General features: G+C 36.3%; 1 protein-coding gene and 1 non-coding gene across 8 annotated transcripts in view; one reads left to right on the forward strand and one right to left on the reverse strand.

Moving 5' to 3' along the window:
* Positions 1-26,804, forward strand: part of ERBIN (erbb2 interacting protein) — a 153,124-nt gene that overhangs the window by 51,131 nt on the left and 75,189 nt on the right. For all 7 annotated transcript variants that reach the window (XM_075541104.1, XM_075541099.1, XM_075541101.1 and 4 more), the window contains exons 3-7: positions 8,692-8,889; positions 9,787-9,904; positions 20,109-20,187; positions 23,173-23,262; positions 25,697-25,753. In XM_075541104.1, coding sequence (XP_075397219.1) covers positions 8,701-8,889; positions 9,787-9,904; positions 20,109-20,187; positions 23,173-23,262; positions 25,697-25,753 — 533 coding nt within the window. In that variant the 5' untranslated portion in view covers positions 8,692-8,700. The remainder of the gene's footprint in view (positions 1-8,691; positions 8,890-9,786; positions 9,905-20,108; positions 20,188-23,172; positions 23,263-25,696; positions 25,754-26,804) is intronic.
* LOC142441909 (U6 spliceosomal RNA) lies at positions 1,183-1,289 on the reverse strand. The gene has a single exon (XR_012783188.1). It is a non-coding gene; the product is annotated as a U6 spliceosomal RNA (small nuclear RNA).

Below are 26,804 nucleotides of genomic sequence, written 5' to 3' on the forward strand. Positions count from 1 at the left end.
TTATTTCACACTAACATTCACACAGGTCTAAGCTTTCTCCTTTTGATTTTTGTGTCCCTGTTTTATTGGAGAGGATTAAGTAAACAAACACCCCAAACGTTAGTGAGTTTAGAACAGAGCAGAAATGCTCCATAACACGCCTGAGGCGCCGAGTCTTCATGGAAGTGCAGATTCTCTTCTTTCTCAACGGTATATGGCATTTTTTACATTGTCCTCTAGGATTAAGCCTCCTGGCCCCCACTCTCCCCCACCCCGCTTTTCTTATCAAAAGTGATGATGTGCAGATTGACAGCCCAGTTGTTAAAAAAAAAAAGTTCAGCTGTTTGAACCCATCTAGTAACTATGTAGAAACTCCGTGACAATTGCTTATTGTAAAGATTACAAGCCCAGGAAAGCCAAATAGTTTAGTTCTACGGCTATACATAGGTCTCTGTGAATCAAAATTTGAGTTGTGCTACATCTGCAAATAAAGGTGAAAAATATATCCCATCCACGCCATTAAGGTCACACCTGATTCAGGGAGACACGTTGTCAATGTATTTTCTTTGTATGTGATTTTTGCGTATATTTCCTTTGTTCAAGTGTGTTATATCATATATAATTTGATTCAGTGTGTTTTCATTTATATGTATGATAGATGATTGATGATAAGTATAAGTGTGATTTCATTAATATCTGGAAATTATAAGTATGTATTGGTAAAGAATTGTGTACAGGTGCCAGGCTGGCAAGGGGTGGATTGCTATAGTTTATTGTGCCAGCCTGGCCGATAAACACAAGTAGGATTAACTGAAGGGCAGAGGGATAAATGGCTCAGTGAGCCTCACCTGGGTTGTTCTGTGTCTGTTTAAAGGGGTACACTACCGGTGGGATGCCTAGCCTGTGGACTGTGTCGCTGTAACTTGAGGTCCCTTTAAGCCCACACAACTGGAATGTTCATCTCTGGAGCTGGGGACTGACAGTTGATGACAGTTGGGGACCTGCCTTGCTGTTTGCTGCCTGGGTATATATATAGCCTAGCTCTCTCTACAGAAGAGGACTGGCACCTGGCAGCTCTCAAAACTTGAAGGACTGCTAGTGTCTCATTGCTTTATAATTTAACTGTTAATTTCTTGTATTCTATCTGTATATTATTTAACGGTTTATTTCTCGAATTATATATCTATCTTTTTTTTTTTTAATAAAAATATGGAACGCTTCACGAATTTGCGTGTCATCCTTGCGCAGGGGCCATGCTAATCTTCTCTGTATCGTTCCAATTTTAGTATATGTGCTGCCGAAGCGAGCACTATATATCTATCTTTATAAATATATTTATATATAATTACTAGCAATCTGGTTTGTCTCTCTAGAGAACCCTGTCCAATACACACGTCTTCCCTAGTTGTATTTTGAGTGCCTTCCCACTTGAGGGGCTCTTCTTCCAGCACGGTAGTAGACCGCTTTCCCTCTTTTTTTCCCCCTTTTTTTTACATTTTATTAGGGGCTCATACAACTCATATCACAATCCACACATAAACATATATCAATTGTATAAAGCACATCCGTACATTCTTTGCCCTAATCACTCTCAAAGCATTTGCTCTCCACTTAAGCCCTCTGCATCAGGTCCTCTTTTTTTTCCCCCCTCCCTCTCCGGACAGCTTTCTCTTCATATGGTTTCCACATGCCAGTTTTTTCCGAAGTAGTTTGCCATACCGGTTCTGTTTTAATGTAGAAGCTAATTTATTGCAAGTGATCTCTATAAATAATGTTCTTAAAGCAAAGGTGTCACTTTGAAGGTGTGCCAACCCAAGTCATGTAGAAGCTGGGCAATGAAAAAAGAAGCCTGGAGAAGAATTCATGCATTTGAACTATAGTGTTGACGAAGAATAATGAATGGACTGACAGAAGAGCAAACAATCTGTCTTGGAACTGCTGCTGCTGACTGCTCTGAAAGGGATCACCATGAAGAGCTCCTGGATAGAGTGGGAGGAAAATGTGGGACAAAATTCAAATTTAAGGCAAAATAATAATTTATTAATTATCAGGAGTTCATATCAAGAGGCAGGGAGGGAGGGGAAAATATGAGGAGCTGATACCAAGGGCTCAAATAGAATGCAAATGTTTTGAGAATGATGATGGCAACAAATGTACAAATGTGCTTGACATACAATGGATGTGTATGGATTGTGATAAGGGTTGTATAAGCCCCCAATAAAATGATTTTAAAAAAAATTCACAATCGAAGAAGACCAGGCTTACTCAAGTGGCACCCCTGAGACTGTGGCCCTTGGACAATCTTGAGGCTTGAAATAGAACCCATCCTCATCACTCCTTTTTTAGCCTTTTTTTTTTCTTTTATTATTAGGGGCTCATACAACTCTTATCACAATCCATACATATATCAGTTGTGTAAAGCACATTTGTACATTCATTGCCTTCATCCTTCTCAAAACATTTGCTCTCCACCTAAATCCCTGTCATCGGGTCCTCATTTTTTCCCTCTTCCATCATGAACCCTTGATAATTTATAAATTATTATTTTGTCATATCTTGCCCTTAGGCTTTTAAAAGGTGAAAATAACACCAGTGAGATATGCATGCCTTAGAGCAGCAGTTCTTAACCTTTGGGTCGTGACCCCTTTGGGGGGGCTGGGTCGAATGACCCTTTCACAACAATTGCTGATTCATAACAGTAGCAAAATTATAGTTATGGAGTAGCAACGAAAATAATTTTATGGTTGGGGGCTCACCACAACATGAGGAACTGTATAAAGGGGTTGCGGCATTCAGAAGGTTGAGAACCACTGCCTTAGAGGAAAAGGGAAGGGCAACATTTGCCCAGGAATTCAGAAGGCAAGAATGCATAGAAGAGTATGAATAGAAACCATAAACACATGGTGGAAGGAGAGTGCTGTTATGTTTTGGGGACAATTAATGACAGGAATCAAAATGTGTACGAATTGTTGAATAGCCATTCTGCTCTGTAAAGTTTCACCCAGATCACAATATAAAGTTTTTTTAAAAAAGCAAGATGCCAAGACCTAGTCTCAACATAAATTTGGACATGTTATCAGAAGTGACCAGTCCCTTTAGAAGCGTATCATGCCTGCTACAGTAGAGGGTCAATGAGCAATGAGTTCAAACATAGATGATTGTGAGGACTGCATGACTGGGTCGAGTTTTATTCTGTTGTACATGGATAATGGTCACTGTGAGTGGCCACCAACTTGATGGCACCTAACAAGAACAACATGAGCTGGAGTCAACTAGCGGGCACACCTCATCTTATTTATCAATAATTGTAGTCTTCACTACTTCCATCTGCAGGCCTGCATACAATTAAGTTTCCTTTTTTATTGGCTACAGGCCCAGTAAATTTAATTTGAGGCTTAAATTGTCTTTACAACCTCCACAGGAAGTTTTCCTTTGAGAGGCTGACTTTTTGCAGCTTCCTAGAGTTTAAACATTTAATTTCCCCTTTCCTAATTCATTGTCCTTTTTGAGAAGTTCTTCGCATTCCTTCTTTCTGTGTTCAACACCATCTGTTTACTGTTAGTACTTCCTTAAAATCTTGGAAGGTGTATTGCTTTCACTAGCAATTGTTTTGCCTTATAAATGATCTTACATTTCAATTGCCCTACATGTATGATCACGTCTATAATAAATAGGCTCTTCTAAAAGTCATTTACATTCTATTAACCTTTCATATCCTTCATTCTTATCCAAGTATGGCTTTTGGAGACATGGAATTTTAGGTCATTAAGAAAATGGGATGAAGGCCATATCTGACCTTCCCTGGCTTCAGCAAAGAGGAGTAGAATCCATTTCCACATTAGCCCAAGGTCAATTGCCAAAAGTAGACATGTATCCACCCCCTATTCTTCTTTTACCTTATTCTGATGCCACCCCTTCCTCCCATGACATGACCCTTCTCTGGTGGGTTAGACAATCTCTTGTGATACCCACACAAACCCCACAGACAGTATTAATGATTGTGGGAGTTTCTTAGGGAAGTCCACAGGTCACAAATGAGAATCATAAAATATTAAGGATACCGTCCACAGCACACTCTCTTAAGTCTCTTTCTGGTACTCAGCCTTTCAGACAGACACATGATTTCTTAGCCTCTGCCATATTCCATTGGTTGTAAAGCCTGACACGGGCTCTGCTGCATAGTCTCATGTCTGTGGTCTGAACACTACAATATCTGCTCTCTCCACCATGAATTCACGCAGGAGTCTCGTATGCACACTGACTGCTGTTGGCTGTTTTGACTTCATGGTGCCAGAATTTTCTCCCTGTTTCGGAAATGGCAAAACTGACCAATCCTTGAACTAAATTCCTCTATGCTTATTCTCCCCTCTCACTCCCCCACCCGTCATTTGGTAGGAGTTACAGAGAAGTGGCCAGAAGAGCCATAAGTAACTAATTTCACATCATCGCAGCCACGCTTTTCAAGTTCTTAGATACTATCATAGTACATAAACATAGTCATTTGTAGTTCCAGAATAGTTTTTTTGTTTTTCAGAATAGTTTTGCGCAATCACTTCTTTCATATAGAAGTTTCTGTTATGATGAAAATGTTTTATGTGTTCACTATTTAATACAGTCACGAGCCACATTTGGCCATTTCACACTTAAAATCTGGTTAATGAGATTGAAAATGTGAATTTTAAATTTAATATTAAGTTTAAATAGTTACATGTAGCTATAGTTGTTTAATATTCTTTTTAAGTGTATCCTTAACTCATTATATGATATATTCTTAAAATTGCTAGGATTAAACTTTATGTTCATTTTCTAATTTTTAATTCATATAAACAAAATTCCCCTTGCAAAATTAAATTCTTACTAAAAGAATGAAGCTGTTTATTATCATTAACACATGCTTTCACATAAACAGTTTGTTCATAAGCAATCTATAAAGTCTTCTGGAAATTTGTTGATAAGAATTTTAAAAGAAAATTAATGTTTGAAATTGGCATCTTTTGTGAATCCTGAAAGAAAAATATGTAGTAAAGACCTACCGGTGTTTGAATCATTTTGATGACCTGAGTTCAAGTATATATCATTATATCTTACGCATTTTATGAGACTGTTGCTTTATGGTGAAATAGGGATATAATGGTACGTGCCTTTGATACTTTTGTTGTTGTTAGGTGCTATAGAATTGGCTCTGACTCATAACAACCTAATGTACAAAAGAACAAAACACTGACCCTTGATGGTGGTGGTGGTGGTAGGTGCCTTCAAGTTGGTTCCAGTTCATAGCAACGCTGTTAGTATAACATAATGAATTCCTGCCCAGTCCTGTGCCATCTTTACAGCGGTTATGTTTGAACCCCTACTTGGAGCCCCTGTGCCAATCCATCTTGCTGTGTGCATCCCCCTTTAAAAAAATTTTTTGCTCTCTGCTTTACCAAGCATGATACTCTTTACTAGGCTTTAGTGCCTCTGATAACATGTCCAAAGTCTAGCTAGACTTCTTCAAAGACAGATATGTTTGTCTTTCTGGCAGTTCATAAATTCAAGACCCAAGCCAAAGTCAGCTGTCATCAAGTCTATTCCAACTCATAGTGACCCTCTGTGGGTTTCTTTTTTTTAATTAAAAGATCATTTTATTGGGAGCTCTTCTAACTCTTATAACAATCCATCCATCAATTATATCAAACATGTTTGTACATATGTTGCCATCATTCTTTTCTAGACATTTACTTTCTATTGAGCTCTTGGTATCAGGTTTTCCCCCCCACTCCCCGTGACACCTTGATAAGTTATAAATTATTATTTTCAAAAAAATTTTTTAAAATTAGTATTTTCTTACACTGACCACAGTCTCCCTTCCTCCATGGTTTCTGTTGTTTGTTCCCTCCCAGGGTGGGGGTGGGGGTGGGGGTGATATGTCAATCATTGTTATCAGTTCCCCCTTCCTCCCCCCCTCTTCCTACTTTCCCCCTGTGTGCAATTCTCCCATAGTGGAACCGGTGAGTTTGAACCACCAAGCTTTGCCTTAGCCATCCAACCCCATTCAATTGTATTAATTCTTCTGCTGTCTTCCTTATGCATTGCTGATAAATGAAATTCATTGTTAGGAAAATGAAATTTTGAGGAATATAATTTAAAGATTGTAATATAGTGCATTGTGCCCGGTAATACTTCAAAAGGATAGTGTACCTTCAAAAGGTAATACTTCAAAAGGTCATATTTTAAAAAGGATAGTAAGTGAAAATACCCTGTTTTATAAAAGCTGTCAGATACTTAAAGAATGTTTTTTAATTCGAATTAGAAGAGTCAGAAGCAGTGCCTTGTTGAACTATACTGGGGTCTGTAGTAAAAGAAAATCAAAATGATCCCTTTACTTTAAAATTTGATATTTTTTCCTAAATAAGTAGATTATTTTACAGTAATACCTTTTTTTCCAAAGAAAAATTACATTAAAATAATTCATTCCTTTACTGAAAAAAATTATTTATTTTTTGGTTCCTCTGGTATTAGTCTTATTTGCCTAATGCCTGATTCATGCCTTGGGTTCATAAAAAGAACTTCAGACTCAGTGCCACTGAGTCAATTTCTACTTATAGTGACCTTATAGGACATACTGTATATACTTGTGTATAAGCCGAGGTTTTCAGCACATTTTTAATGCAGTTTTTGTGGTAAAATTAGGTGCCTTGGCTGATATTGGGTTGACTTATACTCAAGTATATATGGCAGTTAAAGTAAAACTACCTCTTTGAGAAGTAATCTAACAGTCTTCTGCCCAAAGCAAGCACAGTGATACTTCAGTTATCCAACTGCTCCAACCTCAAACTTCCCACTCCTGGAACAGCAAAGTTTAGGGGGAAAAGGTATGATTGGGGTTTTTAACTTTCTTTGCTTATTAGTCGAACCAAAATTCCTATCTGAAAAAACCTGCACAGGCTGAGGGGTGATACTTTAGTGCGTTAAAATATTCATCATTGTGGGGTTTTTTTTTTTGCACTTTATTTGCATAAAGAGAGAAAACTGAGAACCATGATAGAGTTAAAAAAAAACTTTGGGCTCAGGAGGGAAAGGGGAGCGGGGAGAGAGAGGAAAAAAGAGGACCTGATGCAAAGGGCTTAAGTGGAGAGCAAATGCTTCGAAAATGATTAGGGCAAAGAATGTACAGATGTGTTTTATACAATTGATGTATGTATATGTATGGATTGTGATAAGAGTTGCATGAGCCCCTAATAAAAAATTAAATGTGATAAATTAAAAAACATTGAACTATTTGAACCAGGTCGCTTCTTGTCTGATTTTGGCAGTTGAATAAAACATGGCTCAGTTGACATCAATATTTTTGGGGGAAAATGTAATTAAAGCAGTTAATGTAATTAAAGGTATGAAATCGTTAATAACTAAACAAATAACCCATGCTATTGAAGAGGTTGAAAAGCTACTGTTAATTGGGATAAATCAGAAACAACTTGATGAAATAGTGTTATCCGAGAACAGTGAATGCCAGAAGACTAAAAGCCTCCATAGTGATTTATAATTATAAGTTAATTTTTGGGTCTCTGTACCGATTATTTTATTTTCCATTATTTCTTAAGAAAAATATATTCAATTCTTGAACTTTTCGGTGTTTGAACATGAATTTGAAATGAACTGAACTTGACAAACAAGGTATTACTATTTATTACTATAGTCACAAGAATTGATTATACCAACTATCAGTACTTCTTCTCCTTTGAAATAGATTGTCACCAGTATAGTCCTCACTTATAGGTAATGTAGTTAGAATTGTGTATGTATTTAAGAAAAGTGTTGCCAGCTGATATTTATCCAGTCCCTGACTCACGGTGAACGAACCCCCTGTGCTACAGAGCAGCACTGCTCCACAGCTTTTTCTTGGCTGCAATCTGTGGCAAACCAGATTACTAGAAAGATCTGAAAATAACCATATGCTTCCAATTCTTTTATTTATATATGTTTTAAGTATTTTTATTATCACTTTATTTACATGTCATACAATTCAGTAATTCAAGACGAGTTGTACAGTTGTCATTATATTCAGTTATAGAATATTTTCTTCTTTGTAGTCTTTGTTATTCATGTAATTATTTTCCTAATTGTGGTAATAATATACACAACAACATACTCCAATTGCACAAGTTCGACTTGTATAATTTCAATGTCATTGATTATACTCTGTGCTGTACAGCCACTATTGATGTAATTTTCCAAATTATTCTACCATCATTGACATAAACTCAATGTCCTTTATGCTACAACTCTTTCCCCTTCACCTATATTAACCTTTGGTCCAGTGTTGTTTCTTCGTCTTCTTTTTTCCATGGTGCTTCCAATTCTTACTCCAAAGGCACGTAATCAAGTGCTTCGGAAACAGTACTCTTTGAAGAGATTTGCAGAAATTGAAGAGAAACCTTTTTTGTATTAGGATTTCTTGTTCTGAGAGTTCATGAACAGACTCAGTGTATTGTTTTCTTTGTTTTTCTTGTATTTTTTAAAGCATAAAGCTCCTTCATTGGTTATTAGTAAAATATTTAAGTGCTTGAGTTTAATTCAGTGTACTTAAATCTGGGCATATACTACAGTGTTAAATATATTCCATTGTGTTTATGTTTTTATCTGTTGAATAGGAAATGGAATAATTTATTCAGGAAAGTTGTTAACTACAATACATATGTTTTAATTGATTATTTTGTTGGACTATTGCAGTGTCTGAAAATGACTACAAAACGGAGTTTGTTTGTGCGGTTGGTACCATGTCGCTGTCTACGAGGAGAAGAGGAGACAGTAACTACTCTGGATTATTCTCATTGCAGTTTGGAACAGGTCCCCAAAGAGATTTTTACTTATGAAAAAACGTTGGAGGAGCTCTATTTAGATGCTAATCAGATTGAAGAGCTTCCAAAGGTATATTAATGTGGCCTCTTTTCTGTTTTAGAATAGACTGAAGGTACTCATGTTGTTACCATAATGTTGCCCATCTACATTTGTGTTTTCTGTTGTTGTCGTTTAATTTTCTATTTGGGTACCACCACAGTTCAAGCTTTAGTAATAGATTTTAAAAAGATAATTCCACGAATACTTGTGTAAATTAGTATTTAACTGCAATTGTGTTATAGCCAGTAGTACAAAGACTACATGATTCTGCAGCCATTAGACGTAGCTAGACAAAAATATGAAATTAATGTTATTTTTTATGGAAAATCTCTTGTAACTTTAATTGTTGAATTGTTTGATCACTCAAACAGCTGTTTTGTTAACTATATGGAAACCCCCCTGGTGGTTTGGTTCATAAAATGTATTTACTGGGTGTGGTTCATATTAAAATAAAAAACAAAAAAAATACACCTGTAATTTGGATAATCAAATTTAGCAAATAAAAATATCTAATGTCCATTTAAATTACACTTTCAAATAAATAAGGTATGATTTTTTTCATATGAATGTGAAATATTTAGGAGACATAAGCTCCAACATTAGGAGACATAAATTCCAACATTAACCTTATTTAAAAGCCTTTTTTTCCCTTGAATATTCAACAGAGAAGAGAGCCATGTATTAGTTCTTCCTAAGTACCCATAGGCTCAGTAGAAGTATAAGGATGTGTAGACAGACAATTCTGAGGGTTTCAGTTGTATTCAGATACAAATAGCATAACCAGAGCAATAAAGAACTTCTGAGGTTTGCATGGATAGGACGCATTTAGTTTTAACAAGACTATTTAATTGTATAAAAGTCAGTAAATAAAAATATTTAAGGAAGCTACATACATACTCAAGATCCTTTCATCTCTTTTTTTAATAGCAACTTTTTAACTGTCAGTCTCTACACAAACTGAGTTTGCCAGACAATGATTTAACAACTTTACCAGCATCCATTGCAAATCTTATTAATCTCAGGGAACTGGATGTCAGCAAGAATGGTAAGATCTTTTCTACATTTTTTAATTTGCTACATTAATAAGCTTATATATTGTTTTAACAAATAAAAACACAAAACTAGTCAGATTGTTATATGCTATTAGCTTCGTCTGGGGAGAAAGTGAAAAGGTAGCACAATGAGTGAGTGCTTGGCTGCTGACAGAAAGCTCTGCAGTTTGAACCCACAAGCAAATCGATGGCTGTGGGACACGGCAGTGTGTTCACAAATCCCAAGATAGTAGTGCTGCTCTTTCAGAATTGACTCAGTGGCAACTGGCTGTAGTTGCGTTAAGTAGTATTTTAAATAAAGGAATTTTTCTATTTTCTTTAAAGGTTACATAACATCTCATACCCAAACACAATGAAATTTAATATTTTATTTTGTAGTCTTGGATTAGAATTGTATACATTCATATATGTACTTAGGGAGGACTTTCAAAAAATTAATGGAAAAAATTCCATTATTTTTAATACCATTTTCCCTTAAACTTTTTGCAGCCCTTTTGTATGTATACACACACACACACGCACACACACACACACACACACTATTGTTCATGATAGCTTAAAGCACGGTAAAGAATAAATGAGGAAAAATTTATTGAGCCTTTTTAGTATTAGTAAAGTACTGTGGATGTGGACCTGGGTGTGTGGGTTTTGTAACGGTGAGATTAATAACAATTGTATATGTAATTATTGAAGTTTTAATGCATAATTGTGGCTCTCCATCAATACATGAAATATTTACAATGTAGTATTCAGTTGAAAAGAAAGGTAAGAGAAATAATAGTAGCATTTAAATTTTTATTGATAGGCGAGTCTGTGCCAAGTAGTCTATTAAGAGCCTTGGTTACAATTATTAGAAGTAAAAGGACATGATTGCCACACATGTGTCTAATACATAGTTTTTGTGATACTTTGTATTGATATACATAGAAAAAAGTGTATAATATATTCCAATGAAATATGGGAAGTATAAAATATGAATCAAGGAATATTGAAAGTTGTCAAAAATATAATAGAATGTGTAAAGATTAACAGCCTAGATATCAGTGAGCTAAAATGAATTGGTATTGACCATGTTGAATTAGAAAATCATATGGTTTGACATTCTGGGAATGACAAATGGTGGTGTCACATTCATAAGCAAAAATAGTATTTCAAGATCTATCTTGGAAGGTACAGTGCTTTTATGATAGGATAATATCTCCACACCTGCAAGATAAACTGGTAATACAACTATTTATGCACCAACCTCAAAACCCAAAGATGATGAAGAATTCTATGAACTGCTCCACTGTGAAATTGATCAAACCCGCAATCCAGATAGCTTTATAAGTATTGGCACTTGGAATGCAAAAGTAGCAAACAGGGAAGGAAAGAAGGAAGAATCAGTTGTTAACGGAAAACATGGCCTACTTTTCCTCCAACTAACATAAAAATTTTAAAACTCATGCACAAACATACTTAAAACAAATTACAAATCACACAAAAGGTAGAGAATATCTGAATTCACCAGGTGTTAGCATATTACCACATTTGTTTATTTCACCTTTATATATGTAAATAAGTATGTGAATTCAAATAAGTTTGAGAAAGTTAAAAACATGTTAGAGAAAGTATATTTTCTAAGCTTGTTAAAGTTGCAGACATTATGGAATTAACTCATAAATATTTGTAGTGTCAAGGGCATTTATACATTTAACCCAAATATTAATCTCATTCTCAAGCAAATTAACATTCCTGTTGCTTACTGTTTTTCGGTGAGTTTTGTCTTTTTAAATCGGGGCAAATTTCCCTAGAGATTTTTTTTCTCATTTTTTAAACGTTTTATTAGGGGCTCATACAGCTCTTATCACAATCCATACATACATCAATTGTGTAAAGCACATTTGTACATTCATTGCCCTCAACATTTGCTCTCCACTTATGCCCCTGGCATAAGTCCTCGTTTTTCCCCTTCTCTCCATGTTCCTCCTCCTTGATGAATCCTTGATAATTTATAAATTATTATTTTGTCATATCTTGCACTGTCCAACGTCACCCTTCACCCACTTTTCTATTGTCCATCGCCCAGACAGGAGGTTATATGGAGATCCTTGTAATCAGTTCCCCTTTGCCACCCCACCTTCCTTCCACCCTCTCAGTATCGCCATTCTCACCACTGGTGAAGGGATCATCTCCCCTGGATTCCCTGTGTTTCCCTATCTGTACCAGTGTACATCCTCTGGTCTAGCCAGATTTGTAACGTAGAATTAGGATCATGATAGTGTGTGTGATGCCTGATACCTGGTCCCTTTGACACCTCGTGATCGGACAGGCTGGTGTGCTTCGTCCATGTGGGCTTTGTTGCTTCTGAGCCATATGGCCGCTTATTTACCTTTAAGACCCCAGACACTATCTCTTTTGATAGACAGGTACCATCAGCTTTCTTCACCACATTTGCTTATGCACCCGTTTGTCTTCGGCGATCGTATCATGGAGGTGAGCACACAATGATAATGATTTTTTTGTTCTTTGATGCCTGATAACTGATCCCTTTGGCACCTCATGATCACGCAGGTTGGTGTGCTTCTTCCATGTGGGCTTTGTTGCTTCTCGGGTAGATGGCCACTTGTTTACCTTCAAGCGTTTAAGACCCCAAATGCTGAATCTTTTGATAACCAGGCACCATCAGCTTTCTTCAATTCACCCGCTTTGTCTTCAGTTATTGTATCGGGAAGGTGAGCATCATAGAATGTCTGTTCAATAGAACCAAGTATCCTTGCATTGAGGGAGTACTTGAATGGAGGCCCAATGTCCATCTGCTACCTTAAGACTAAACCTATAAATAGATGCACATACACCTATTTCCACATCCTCATATATAAATATATTTACATAGGTACATGCCTTTATTTAGACCTCTATACATGCCCTTTACCTCCTAGCTCTTTCCTCTATTTCCTTGGCTTTCCTCTTGCTGTGCCTTTATTTGGGTTTTAGTAATTCCTCTCAGTTACATTACCCTTGATCATGCCCCACCAGGCCCCCTAAACCCTCCTCACCACCGATTTGGATCACTTGTTGTTCCCGTGTCCCTGGGTTTGTTAACATTGCTACCTTTCCCCCCACCTCCCCATCTTTCATGTCCCCTCGGAACTATCCCATTGTTTTTCCTCAAGACTGTTCATCCAGCCTACCTTATTTAGACAGACCTACAGAGATAATAACGTGCACAAAATAAAGACCGCGCAAAACCATGCAACAAAACAACTACACCAACACCAACAAGCCAGTGACACAAAAACAAAACAAAATACAACATGAAAGAAAAACTTGTTTTTAGTTCAAGGACTGTTTGTTGGCCTTAAGGCATGTTTTCCAGTCCAGTCTGTTGGGGCACCAATATCTGACCCCAAAGTCAGTTTTTAGTTTTCCCTGGGTACTTTGTTGTTCTGTTCCCCTTGCTGTTCTATTCCATGCCCTTAGTGTTTTGCCTCAGTGTAGTGGCATCAGATCAGGTGGAATTCCCACATTGTGTTTCTAGTGTTGTCTCCTGTAGCGCTATGGGTTAGTGAGAGATGTCGTGTCCTGTACTGGGGCCAACCATATGGTCCTCTCTATTGATTGGCAGCTATGAGCGGGAACATTGTCCTCAAGGGTTGGTGGGCCAGGCTGTGCTCCACTCTCTCTTCCTCTCCCTTCATTTTCTCTGGTGTGCTCTCATCAGACATGTCCTTCTCCCGGAGCTGCACATTCAGTGTTGTCCTCTGAAATAAACTCTTCTGGGATGTTTGTTTGTTTTACATAGCATTAACAGTTTTGAAGAGTTGAGGTCAGCTTTATGAAAAAAAAATTAAATTGTTTGACTTTTTCTTCATGATTGTATTTAAGTGAAATATATATACTCTTTTGAATTTCTCCAAGTTTTCTGGTACGTGTTCCCATTACTTGTACTTTGTGTGCATATATACACACGTACGTACACACACACACACACACACACACACACACACTCATTTCCTTACCTGCCATCTAGTCAATTCTTCTCACTCATAGCTACCCTATAGGACAGCTACCTTTTAGAACTGCCCCTGTGGACTTCAGAGACTAATTGTTTTCTGTAAAATTTTACCAAGAGGAAGGAGGCTTTGTCTTTTTCTCAAGGAGCTGCTGATAGGTTTGGAACTGGTACCTACAATGAGTTGTAATCCATACTGAAGGCTGTTAATTCTTGATCTTCCACAAGTGTTTCAAGTCCTCACTCTGAGCAAGCAAGTTTGTTTCACCTTCACAAATAAAGCCTTCATTATTTTTCATAAAGCACAACTTTTCTGATTTTCAGCTCAGCATACAGGTTGAACAAGTGTAGTGAAAAGATTCAACCTATTTTCTAATGGTTCCTTATTGCTTATAGTGATATAGTTCTAGTAGTTCTTTATTTATATTGAAAAACTGCTTCAGATGATTCTATGAAACTCTAAATCCTGTGACAAGTTGGAGACTTTTTACTATCAAAAGATTTAGGATAAGCACTTAACTTATTGTTTAACAGGAGCCTTGGTGACACTTTGGGTTAAGCATGGAGCTGCTAGCTGCAGGACCCACAGCTACCAACAACTCATTGGAAGAAAAGTGCGACTGTCTCCTTTCACACGTTTATTAATTTTTTTAACAGTTTAATTGGCACTTCATCCACATGTCATGTAATTCAGTCATATAAAAAAGTTGTACAATTCACACCACAATCAAGTCTAGAACATTTTTTTCTTTGTACTCATTGTTATTCATGTAATTATTTTTAATTGTGGCAAAAATATACACAGCAAAACATTCTCCAACCACTTCTACATGTATATTTCCATGCTATTGATTAAACTCTTCATGCTGTACAACCATTACTGATATTCTTTTCTGAATTATTTTACCACCATTAACATAAACTCAATGTTTCCTAAGTAGCAATTCTTTCTCCTTCACCCCTGGCAACCATTGATCAAATCTGGTTTCTTTTTTTTTAAAAAGTATTTTCTTGATATAGTAATCACGTATCTCACACTTCCATAGTTAAGTTGCTTTTTAAAAGAGTTGTGTATACATTTTCACAATCAGCTCTAATGGGCATCCTCTCCTGTATTCATTATTTGTTCTCCAAATCCCATCACCCTCCCCACCCCACATCCCCGAAACCATTGCATCAATTATTATGTCTATGCATGTACTCCTTCTGTGCTTCTCAAACCGAGAAACCCAACAGAAACAATTAAAAAAAAGACAGCAGGAAGAAAATAATAGTATATAAAAATAAAAGTAAGAAAGAAAACACAATATCAGTATTTAAAAATCCCGAAGAAGAAATTTCTGTTCCACAACAAGTGAGAAATACTGGAGCCTAAAACAAACTCAGGTTGGGTCAAGAGAGAAATCAGCTGACCTGGTATACCCTGGCTGGTTTGATCCATCATGATTTACAATAATCTCTGTCAGATAGTAAAGCTGTTCAAATCATACAAGTTTATAGCTTCAGAAACCCTATAGAGCAGTGGTTCTCAACTTACCTAATGCCGCGGCCCTTTAATACATACAGTCCATGTTGTGGTGGCCCCAACCATAAAATTGTTTTCATTGCTAGTTCATAACTGAAATTTTGCTACTGTTTTGCATCGTAATATAAATACCTGATATGCAGGATGTATTTTCATTGTTACAAATAGGTTAGAAATAGTCATAACTAATTATTCTGTTTTTCATTAATTTTGTAATTAAACCATCAAACTTTTTAATACTGAGATTATTTTGATTTTGTGATAATGTTTAACTGTGAGGTATATATTATTTCAGGCCTATTAAAAACAAAAATAAAGTATCAATACTGAATTATTGTGTCTTAGAAATTTAAGGGTTTTTTTGTTGGTGTAGTTGTTGCACGTTTGAGTAGGTACTAAATTGCTTAAAAGAAAATTTAGTATACTAAGTGAAAGTATTTTCAGATCTTTCCATCTGTAGAAATCATTATAATTTTATGTAGCAATCAAGTGACCACTATGAAAGATACGAAAGAGAGCTTTATTTTGTATTATTCTAATTGAGATACCCTTACATTTTTTCTATTTTAAGATCTAGTTAAATGATACAATCTTATAGCTAAGTTCTGTAGTTGTGTTCTTTCATGGTCTGGGATTAGTTCTATCTAATAACATCATAGTAAATGCTAATGTGTAGAGCCTGCTCTCGAATGCATTGCTGCTATAGCCTCCTTGAAAGAAGATAGGGAATGTATTATGCATCCTCTTTGTTGCTTCTTCAAGTTGCATTTATTTAAAAGCTCTTTCTTTAGTGTTTTGACTCATAGATTTTCTTAGATTCTGATTTTTTTTCTTCATTCTTTGAGTGATTTTCAACTGGTTAAAACGTTTGGTTTCAGAATTGGAATCACTTACTTAGGAGTGAACTCAACTGGGCTCTGGTCTCTGCCTCTCTCTATTGATGGGTCATGCTGTTGGGAAATTAAGTCTCAGTTATTGTTACTATGTGCTATCAAGTTGATTCTAACTTAAAGAAGTCTTGTAAATATAACCCAAACCAAACCCTGGGCTGCTAGCTGAGTCAATCCCAACTCACAGAAATCCTATATTGTTGTGGGACAGAGTATGTAACTGCTCGACTGGGCTTCCGAGACGGAAAATCCTTAGGGGAGCAGGCAGCCTTATCAGTCTAGCTTTGGACTTTGCAGACGGCAATACACTGCTTAAGCCCACTGTGCCATCAGGGGTCTAGAAACTCTATAAACACTTTGTAAACTTAGTAGACCTATCCCTTAGAATTTCATATATATATATTCATATATATATATTCATTTTAATCTCATTGATTATCTGGGATAATACTGGTCTTAAACTGCTTTTCTGTCATTTTACTTTATTGTCATCTCTCTAAAGTAAAATAAAATCCGAAGCCATTATGGATAAAAACTTGTGTTACAGAAAATTTCAGCTGTTGTGTCAGCTGGCTTATTTTTTAGTAAGAGACAATGATTAAAGCATTCTGCCCACAGTGTCAGGAATGCAGATGGGGGTAGAGGTAGATAAAGACTATGTATTGTTAGTTCTCCTGCTTAAGCATATTGAATAAGAACCAGGAGTTACAACATGTAGTGAAACCCGAAGGAGTAGCTCAGACCTTTGTATCTGATTTGGGAACAGTGGGGAGGTAAACCAAGGCCTTTTCTTTGTCATTGAGTCTAAAGACTCAGGCTGAGTGAATTGGAAGTTTGTGGTGAAAACAAAAAGCAGTTATCTGAAACTGAGAATGTCTGATGATTGGGGACATGCTGCTGGAAAAGTTTTTTTAATTTAAACTCAAGTTAAAATTAGTTAGGAAAATTACAGCTTGCTAGAGAAGTCATAGGATATATCTTTTTTTCTTGCATTTCACATTTTCTAATATTGCTAATTTGTTTTATAGTTCATGTTAAGTCTCATTCTTAAGATACTGAAAGGAGGAGGAAAATCATGTCTTAAAACTTTCCTGGACCTAAAATATTAAAAGTCATTGTTTAGACTGGTGGTCATCACTCACTGCCTAGTATTTTAATAAATGTACTAGTACCTGAAATCTGTGTGCTTCCTGGTTCCCACTCACAGTGTTAAACCTTGTCAAGTATCAGGTATTATCTGGTTACTGTAACCACTTAAGTTTGTAATTCTTGTTTATATTATCACTCACGATTATATTTTAATAGTATTTGTTTGCATAACCTTTGAAATGCAGAAAGAATAAGGAATTATATATTAACCTAAGACTTACAAGCAGGGCAGTGTAAGTTGATGCCACCATCCAGCCAAGACCACCATCTCACTAATTTGCTAGTAGTTTTTTCCCTTTCCCCTGTCATGGTCACAGGTGGCCTGGGTGGTAACGATATTCTATGAAATTATTTAGTTCAATAAGAGAATACAAGAACTCCCTTTGAAATATGTTTTGTAGATAGACCCAGAGCTCACTGATAAGTACTAAGTTAGCTCCTTGATATTGGCATCTTTTATGTCTTTTTAGGTATAGAGAGTTATGTAATCACACCAAGATAATATGAAAATGATACCTACATTTTATGATATTTAATCAAGTATTTTTATGTTTTAATGTTGCGTCAAATTTTATTTAAGAAAATCTTATATGGCAAGGAAGTTACACTAGTTATAGTATACAGAGTCTTTCTGACCCTAATCTGTTGGAGCTATGTCAACATTTACAAGTTACAGAAAAGCACATTGTCTCTCATGTGCAAAGGCAAGCCACAAACATGGGAGTTTGTCCCCCACTACTGCAGGATAATAGATGCAAGCATGGGGACCTCCCATGGGATCCCTCACTTTCATCTACTGGCTCTTTTTATATTCTCTTTGAGTTCAATAATTCACTGGAATAACCTGTAGAATTCACAAAAGGTACTATATTCATAATTATAAACTCACTATTGCAAAAGGATGCTAATCAACGTCATCATAAATAATTTTGGTTTGTGAGTGAGGTCTTAAAGGGGACCCAAACCAGCTCCTAGACTTTGGTGCCCCTCTTTCCCTTCACCAACTAGTGCCTGTATCTTCAGAGACTTTATTTATATGTAATGTTTGCTTATGCATCACTCAGTTGTGCATGTTTGGGGCAAGAATACCACAGAGTGATACCCCATCACTTCTCAGGCCATTTCCGATTAGGTGTCACATGACAGTAATGCTACCTGGTGATGTTCATTCTGAAGCAGTTTGTTATAATGTAATGCCTGTCAGACTTCTTAGTAAGTTTTTCTTCATAATTACTAATGTCTTGGGAGAATGTGTATGAGGCTATAACAATATGTTTCTTATCACACTTTGTATGGATTTAGAATGAAACAATTATTACCATATATACTTGAGTATAAGCCAACCCAAATGTCAGCCGAGGCACCTAATTTTACCAGAAAAACTGCATTTAAAATGTACTGAAAAACTTGCTTTATACTCAAGTATTAGCGGTATATTGGTTCTTGCCAGTTGATGATTTTGCATCACCTGTAATTATTTACTTTGTGGTAAACCTGTCTTTTTAGACTCAGAGTAGTGTGTTTGAAATATTCTATTGAAAACCTGACTGGATAATCAGAGTAAGAATTAGGTCTTGAAAACACTGCTTGCTCCTGCTGTCCCATCGGTTCAGACACATAAGTCAAAACAGTCAAGCTCACTGCAAATCACTGATTCCTACTCATAGCAACCTTGTATAGAGGTTTCCAAGGCTTTGAATCTCTATGAGAGAGAATGTAACCATAGCCCATTGGTTAGCAGTCTAAAGCTTACTCAACGGCACTACCAGGGCTTTTTTGTAAACACAGAATTTCTAAACCTTTTGGGATTTTTAAAAAGTCACTATTTATTTGGTCTCTTATAGGTGTTCTATGGATTTGCACATCTAGTCCATGTATTTTTTTCTTTTGCTGAGAAAATAAGAGTGTTTAGCAACTTTCTACAATTTAATGTTGTCACAATATTTGTATCACATAAAAATATTGATCCATAGCAGATTAGAAATTTAAGAAATAAAATCTTTATGTCTAGTGATTTGGGGAAACACTAGTTCAGAAATGATTTTAAAACTTTGAGGTGTCTAACAGAACTATTGAGTTTACCCTTCATGATGGTGTAGGATCTGATAAAGTATTACATTCCATAAGCATTTACTATGTAGTGATGAGGATACTGGGACATGTAAATAAAAATAAGATAAATATGAAAGTAGATATAGGAAACAAAATTATTTTAATGGTATGCAAGACTGCCCTCAGAAATTCTTTTAGATTTTATTTCCTGACTTTGCCGATGTTGATTTTTCACGTCTTCCGTGTTTAGTTTTGCTCTGGAGTTTTGTTTGTGTGTGTGTGTGTGTTTACATGCATGCATGCATGCACATGCATGTGTACCCCTAATCTGGAACCCAGAACTCAAGAAGTCTTGATTTCTTTGTGTGAGAAAGACTTAAAGAATGTGAAGGGTATTCTGCGTGTCATGTCCTTTACATCACTACATAGAGAAGGTGCTAATTGTCCGGTGTGGACAGGAAGGTAGAACTATTGTAGTAACTATAAGGTTAGTCATGAACTTTGTTCCCAGGAATAGATTCTTAAAAGTGTTTTTTGAACCCACCCCTGATTCTTAAAATTTTATGCTTATTATTTTCATTTTTCAGGAATACAGGAATTTCCAGAAAATATTAAAAACTGTAAATTTTTGACAGTTGTGGAGGCGAGTGTAAACCCAATTTCCAAGTAAGTTCTCCAGTGCATTATAAATAACTTGTGAAAAGAGTTATGAACCAGAAGTAAAATGATATATATTTAATGAATAGTCTGTATAGATCTTTATAAAAAATACCCATTTTAGAACTTTTTACAAGTAAACATTTAGAATAATTGTTTAGGCCTGTGTACTGCACATGTACCACGTAGGATTCAAATAATTTGTCTTGCTCCAGGGATTGAGATAATTGTTAGGAATGAGACCAAAACCCAGGTTCCTTTGTTCAGTGTCATTTGCACAATGCAATACCTTTGTTTATAATGCAGACACACACGTAACTTTCTGAAAATTATTTTAAAAACTTAGAAATCTAGAAGACAAAGAGAAGACTAGGAGAATAAAAAAACATGAAGTTTATGTGTGTTTTTATGTGGCAATGACTAGAAATCAAACTTGGCAGGTAACAAAGCAGTTCAGATGAAAATGAAATGCTGAGGGGAAAGGGAGAGAAAAACATAGTGTAACATAGCTAAATTAAGACTTGGAATCAGCATTCACTGTATTTTATTTGAGTTTTCCCTATATAGAGTTTATTGACATTTGCTGGAATTTGAAGGAATGTGAGCTAGGGAGAAAATTTAGATGAACTAAATGTGCCTTACAGTTAATTTTGGATTTGTTAGAATCCAGAAAAACATTTAAGATGATGTATATTTTTAAGATTTAAAAATAATGCTCTAGTGTAAAATTCTAAATCTGACTTTTCATAAGCTATGTAATATTGAAATAGTTATTATATGTAAATTCTTTTATAGTCAGTCAGCTTTTTAGATCTTTAAAAAAAAAACCAAACCAAACTTAACTGTGCTTTCGGTGTAGCTTAACAGAGTAGATCATAAGTTATGTTAAACAATGCTTGCAGATTTTGTTTCATCTCACCCACTGTAGTTCCCTTAATGTACTTTCACTTATCCCACTGCATCCCATGTTTCCTGGAGCAATTAACAGGGTGCATTCTGAGAGATGACTGGCACTTTCATAAGCAGGCATGACCCTAGGTGGCTCAAATTGTTAAGTACTCAATGCTAAACAAAAGGTTGGAGCTTCTAGTTCACCCAGAGGTATTTCAAACGAAAGGCCCGGTGATTTTCAAAACAATAAAAAAATCATCCTTTGAAAATCTTTATGGAGCATTGGTTCTGCCCTGACACACATGGGATTGCTAGGAGTCTAAATCAACTGTGCTTTTAAAGATGTGCATAATATGCTTAAAGGCTAAACTTGAGAGTCCAAGGAGCTGAGTCGGGTGGAGAGGTTGCATGCTGACTGCCTGACTAGCCTAGTTTGCAGAAATGACTGGGCAGTAGAGTGATGATACTCACCTCTTCAGATTTAAGTATCCTTCCCTGAATCTGAAAGGTATGCAGACATCTTTACAATAACAACAAGAAATATAAAACTTCACTGCTATCTCACTGATTCCTACTGTAATTATTCCCCCTTTCCTAACCTTCTGAACTTTGCCCTTTGGGAAATGCTACCCTTTTAATTTTAAATGCTTGACTATTCTAACATGGTGAGTTCATGTCTAGACTTGACTGGTGATTAAGGGGCCACATATCTCTATTCAAACAGTAAATGGTCTTTTATGGTTTTGAATTTTGTTCCACATTGCTCCCACTCTATCTAGGACCATGATGTGAGCTGTTACAGAGCAGTTGGTAATGGTAGCCTGACACTTTCTAGTTCTTGTCATCTTAAAGTTGTGGAGCCTGATGTTTGTGGTTCAACAGTCAACTCGACTAATAGTTTGCACCTTAGCAGGCTTTTCCAGAGCTTTTGAGACCATAATTTCCACTCGCCACTATAGGCTGTAACTATGTTAGGCTAATTGACTTGGAAGTCCTTGAGACCCTGGTCCTGATCCTCAGGCCCAGCTAGCTGTCCATCAAAGTGTTTGTTTATGTCTAAGAAGTTTTCATAACCTTGTCTCCTGTATGCTGCACCACATTTGTTGAAGTGTTTGCAGCAAAAGTAAAATACACTGTACAAATACTCTTTCAAATCTCTGTATAATACAGTCATGGGCATAAGTTCTAGTCTCCTCCTGTGTAACAGCATTCACTTCTGTTGCCTTTAACCCCTGCAGTCATCTCAGTATCTTCCCCTGCCTCCATCATTTTTGCTAACCATCTCCTTACTGTATCTTGCCTTCTCCTTCACCCAAGGTAACATGAATTTGCTCTCTAGACACAGTGACTCCTCCTCTTTTTCCCTCCCGCCCTCAGTAGCCATCAAAGAATGTTCCTTTTAGTGTGAAAACCTGTTCTTGATCTTTACAATAGTGGTTTCATAAAGTATTTGCGGGGTTTTTTTGTGATTAACTATTTTTACTCAGTGTAATGTCCCTAGGTTCATCCATGAGTTTCTGAAATTCTTCTTCTGTAATACTTATTTGATTCTTGTAAAGACCAAACATTGCAATTGAAAATAATCTAACCCAGCAGTTCTCAACTTGGGGGCAATTTTGCTTCCTGGGATTTCTGACAATTTCTGACAATGTTTTTGGTTGCCCTTATATGAGTTGCCATTGATATCTAGTGGATAGCGATCAGGGACACTGCTAAATATCCTGCATCCCACTAAACCACCTCAGTGCTAAGTTTGGTGACCTTGGTCTTCTTTGGATTGATGGTAAATATAAAGAAGTTGTATCTTAATTAAGGTGACTTTAGGAGTGTCTGCTGATTTCACAGTTCTGTCAGAAATAAATCTATTACGGTTGACTATTTGGGGTAGATGTTAAATTGAGAAAAATTCTGCCCCCATTTTAGATTGATAGGATGATATAAACCTAAAGCAGTACATTATTATTGGAGGCAAATCTCAATGTGAGGATATCTAATAGGACTAGAGAGATAACTATTATTTAATTACAAAAGGTATTGAAGAGATTTTAGTGAGAGTCTGAAATTTTGTATGAAATTAACTTAAATTTTGTATGTTCTATTTAGGCTTCCTGATGGATTTTCTCAGCTGTTAAACCTAACGCAGTTATATCTGAATGATGCTTTCCTTGAGTTCTTGCCAGCTAATTTTGGCAGGTAAAAACCTTTTATTGCTATCTCTGGTAAGGCTTGCAAAAATACAAGTTGCTTTTAATAATACTATTGATTACAGTATTAGCTTTTATTTTGTAATTATATCTTAGCATTAAGGTCTTTCTAGATATTTTTACATATTTTTAACAATTTCACTAACATAATACATATATCGTACATTTCAGTAGATTGTTCACATTCATAAGAATGGTGCAGAGTGAATGAAGGGGGAAGTGCAGAGTGGAGACCCAAAGCCCATTTGTCGACCCCTGGAGATCCCCTCATAGAGGGGTTTAGGAGAGAAGATGGGTCAGTCAGGGTGCGATGTAGTACCAATGAAGAACACAGCTTTCCCCCAGATTCTGGATGCTTCCTCCCCCCAACTACCATGATCCGAATTCTACCTTGCAGGGCTGGATAGGGTAGAGGTTGTACACTGGTGCATATGGGAGCTGGAGGCACAGGGAATCCAGGGTGGACGATACCTTCAGGACCAGGGGTGTGAGGGGCGATGCTGGGAGAGTGGAGGGTGAGTGGGTTGGAAAGGGGAAACCGATTACAAGGATCCACATGTGACCTCCTCCCTGGGGGACGGACAACAGAGAAGGGGGTGAAGGGAGACTCCAGATAGGACAAAATAACAATCTATAAATTATCAAGGGCTCATGAGGGAGGGGGGAGCGGGGAGGGAGGGGAAAAAAAGAGGACCTGATGCAAAGGACTTAAGTGGAGAGCAAAGGCTTTGAAAATGAGCCCCTAATAAAATGTTAAAAAAAATGGTGCAACTATTACTACAATCAATTCCAGTATATTTCTTTTTACTTGGAGCTTCCTTAATAGCAAACTCCCTGTTTCTGCTGGTCTCCCGTATCACGCCCCCCTGAATCTATTGATTTAGTTGTTTTTGTAGATTTACCTAATTTGGGTTTCATTTTTAAAAAATCATTTTATTAGGGGCTCATACAACTCTTATCATAATCTATACATAAATCAATTGTTTAAAGCATATTTGTGCATTCATTGCCCTCATCATTCTCAAAATATTTGCTCTCCACCTAAGCCCCTGACATTAGCTCCTCATTCCCTCCTTCCTTCCTATTGCCCCTCCCCCATGAACCCTTGATAATTTATAAATTATGATTTTATCATATCGTGCCCTGTCCAACATCTCCCTTCACCCACTTTTCTGCTGTCTGTCCCCCAGGGAGGAGGTCATATGTAGATCCTTGTAATTGGTCCCCCCTTTCCAACCCAGCCTCTCTCCACCCTCCCGGAATCACCACTCTCACCACTGGTCCTGAAGGGATCATACGCCCTGGATTCCCTGCGTTTCCAGTTCCTATCTGTACCCATGTACTTTTTGGGTTTCATTTTATAGTTATCTTTTGATCTTGTTATTTTGACGTCAGTGTCTTTTTACCAAGCAAGCAGAAAAAAATAACTTGACTTAAATTGGTTTATAACGGATACAAAAGTAGATGTTTAAATGAGGATCATTTCTGTACATTTAAGATTAATGCATTATTATTAATATTTATTGATATTCAAAATTAGCTTATTTCTTGATTTAATTCCTCACTAGGTAAAAAAAAATTACCTTCCCACCATTACCAGTACCTACAGAAGTTCCTTTGCTGTGTTTGTGTATTTATTTTAAAAATGAATAGATAGAATAAAGGAATGGCTAATAGGATCAAATTTAAAATGGAATTAAAATTGATTCCTAGGGAAGGAGAAAAGTGTTATTCAACTACCTGCTAATTTTGTCATCTGTTTTTGCTCCTGTAAAGATGGATGGCATTCGACACCCATGGGGCAGTTCAGCTTTATAAGGTCCTTGTGAGTTGGAATGGACTTGACTGTGGTTTTTTTTCTCGGTCTAAATGTAATCCATGTATTACTCAGATTCTATAGGAGACGTTGGGACTACTTCATCTCCGTGTTTCTTGATGTGTGCATCACCAACGTGACCAAGAGGTCTTTCCTTGTGTGTGTGTGTGTGTGTGTGTGTGTGTGTGTGTGTGTGTGTGTGTGTGTGTGTTCCTTTGTTCCCTGCTGGTTTCTTCTTAGAGTTCACATCTGGAGTAAAATGATCATTCTCACACCTACCCAACAATAGCATTTTGTTTAGCATTTATTTTCAGCGTGAAGAAAAAGGAATGAAATCACCTAGGCTTACAACTTAAGGAATATTTACTTTGTCCTCTTGAGTGTATCTGGAGGTGCTTGCTTTGTTTCCCCTCTTAATTCTCAGGAGCAGTGAGTGTCTTCTAGCCCATGTATTCCTTTGCAGCCCTTTATACTTTTTAAAATTTAATACTCTGCTCACAGTAATTGTGTGACAAATACTGGTCACTTTATACTCTAGATTGTGATGTTTAGTTTTCTAATTAAATACTTTGCCATAGATGTTTAATTTATTTTCTCTGTCTTCCAGATTAACTAAACTCCAAATATTAGAGCTTAGAGAAAATCAGTTGAAAATGCTGCCAAAGTAAGTAAAGTGCTTTCCTTTAAAAATTCTGTTTAGAGCATTTAATTTTTAAGTGTTTAGAGAAATACTAGGTTTTAAAGATGCAAAATTATAGTAAAAGTTACTTTAAAAGAGTCACCATTTTGTGACCATAATATTTTAATTAGTGGTATTTAATATAGAAACCTGTATGTCTGTCATTCATGCATAACTGGGCTCAAGGCCAGTTGTGGTTTCTTAGCTCTCTGGAAATGTCTCCTGTAACACAAGAGTCACGTTTAAGTATTGGTAAGTGAAGAAGATGGCACCAAAAGAAACATCCACAAATTCAAAATACATTTAGTCTGTACCTTTTTATTAAACAAGTATCTTGAGTCAGCTTGGATGAAGTCCCATATTTTTGCCACTTAAGAGGTGACAAATTACATTTCATGACTAAATTTAACTGCTTGTTTTGTAAATAAAATTTCATTGAGACAAAGCCTGGCCAGTACTTTGCTTACTATTAATGGCTGTTTTTACTCTACAGTGTGGAACTGAATAATTGAGAGATATGTTATCTACTGAGCCTTAACTGCATTTATTCGTATATTACAGAAAATAATGCTCAGTTTCTTTGTAATTTAATTATAAAAATTTATTTGCCAATTTTGAAAAGGGGAGCATCTCCAATTTCCCCACAAATTTTGTTTATTCTGCTTTTGTGGCACCTTCCTTATATCTGTTATACCATTGTCTACATCATTTTAATGTATGTGTATTTATACATGCATTATACATTTATGTATTTATAAACTTAATTTGCTCATTAAATGAGATTTATTCCTGATCAGCATGAATAATATTTTCCCAGTAACACTTCTGTGTAAACAGTGTGTCCAAACATAGACCGATATGCCCAAATTTATGATACAAGGGGTGGCGTGGTTGGCAAAAGCATGCATTATTTGTATAAAAATAGCACTCACTGTGGTAAAATTTAGAGTGTAAGGACTGTGTACAGTTTTAATTTTCAAAAAGAGATTGTTTTACAGGTAATCTGACTTGAAGTGCATTCAAGTTACCATGAGCT

Source organism: Tenrec ecaudatus, chromosome 2, assembly GCF_050624435.1.
Source record: "Tenrec ecaudatus isolate mTenEca1 chromosome 2, mTenEca1.hap1, whole genome shotgun sequence".
NCBI classification, from domain to species: domain Eukaryota; kingdom Metazoa; phylum Chordata; class Mammalia; order Afrosoricida; family Tenrecidae; genus Tenrec; species Tenrec ecaudatus.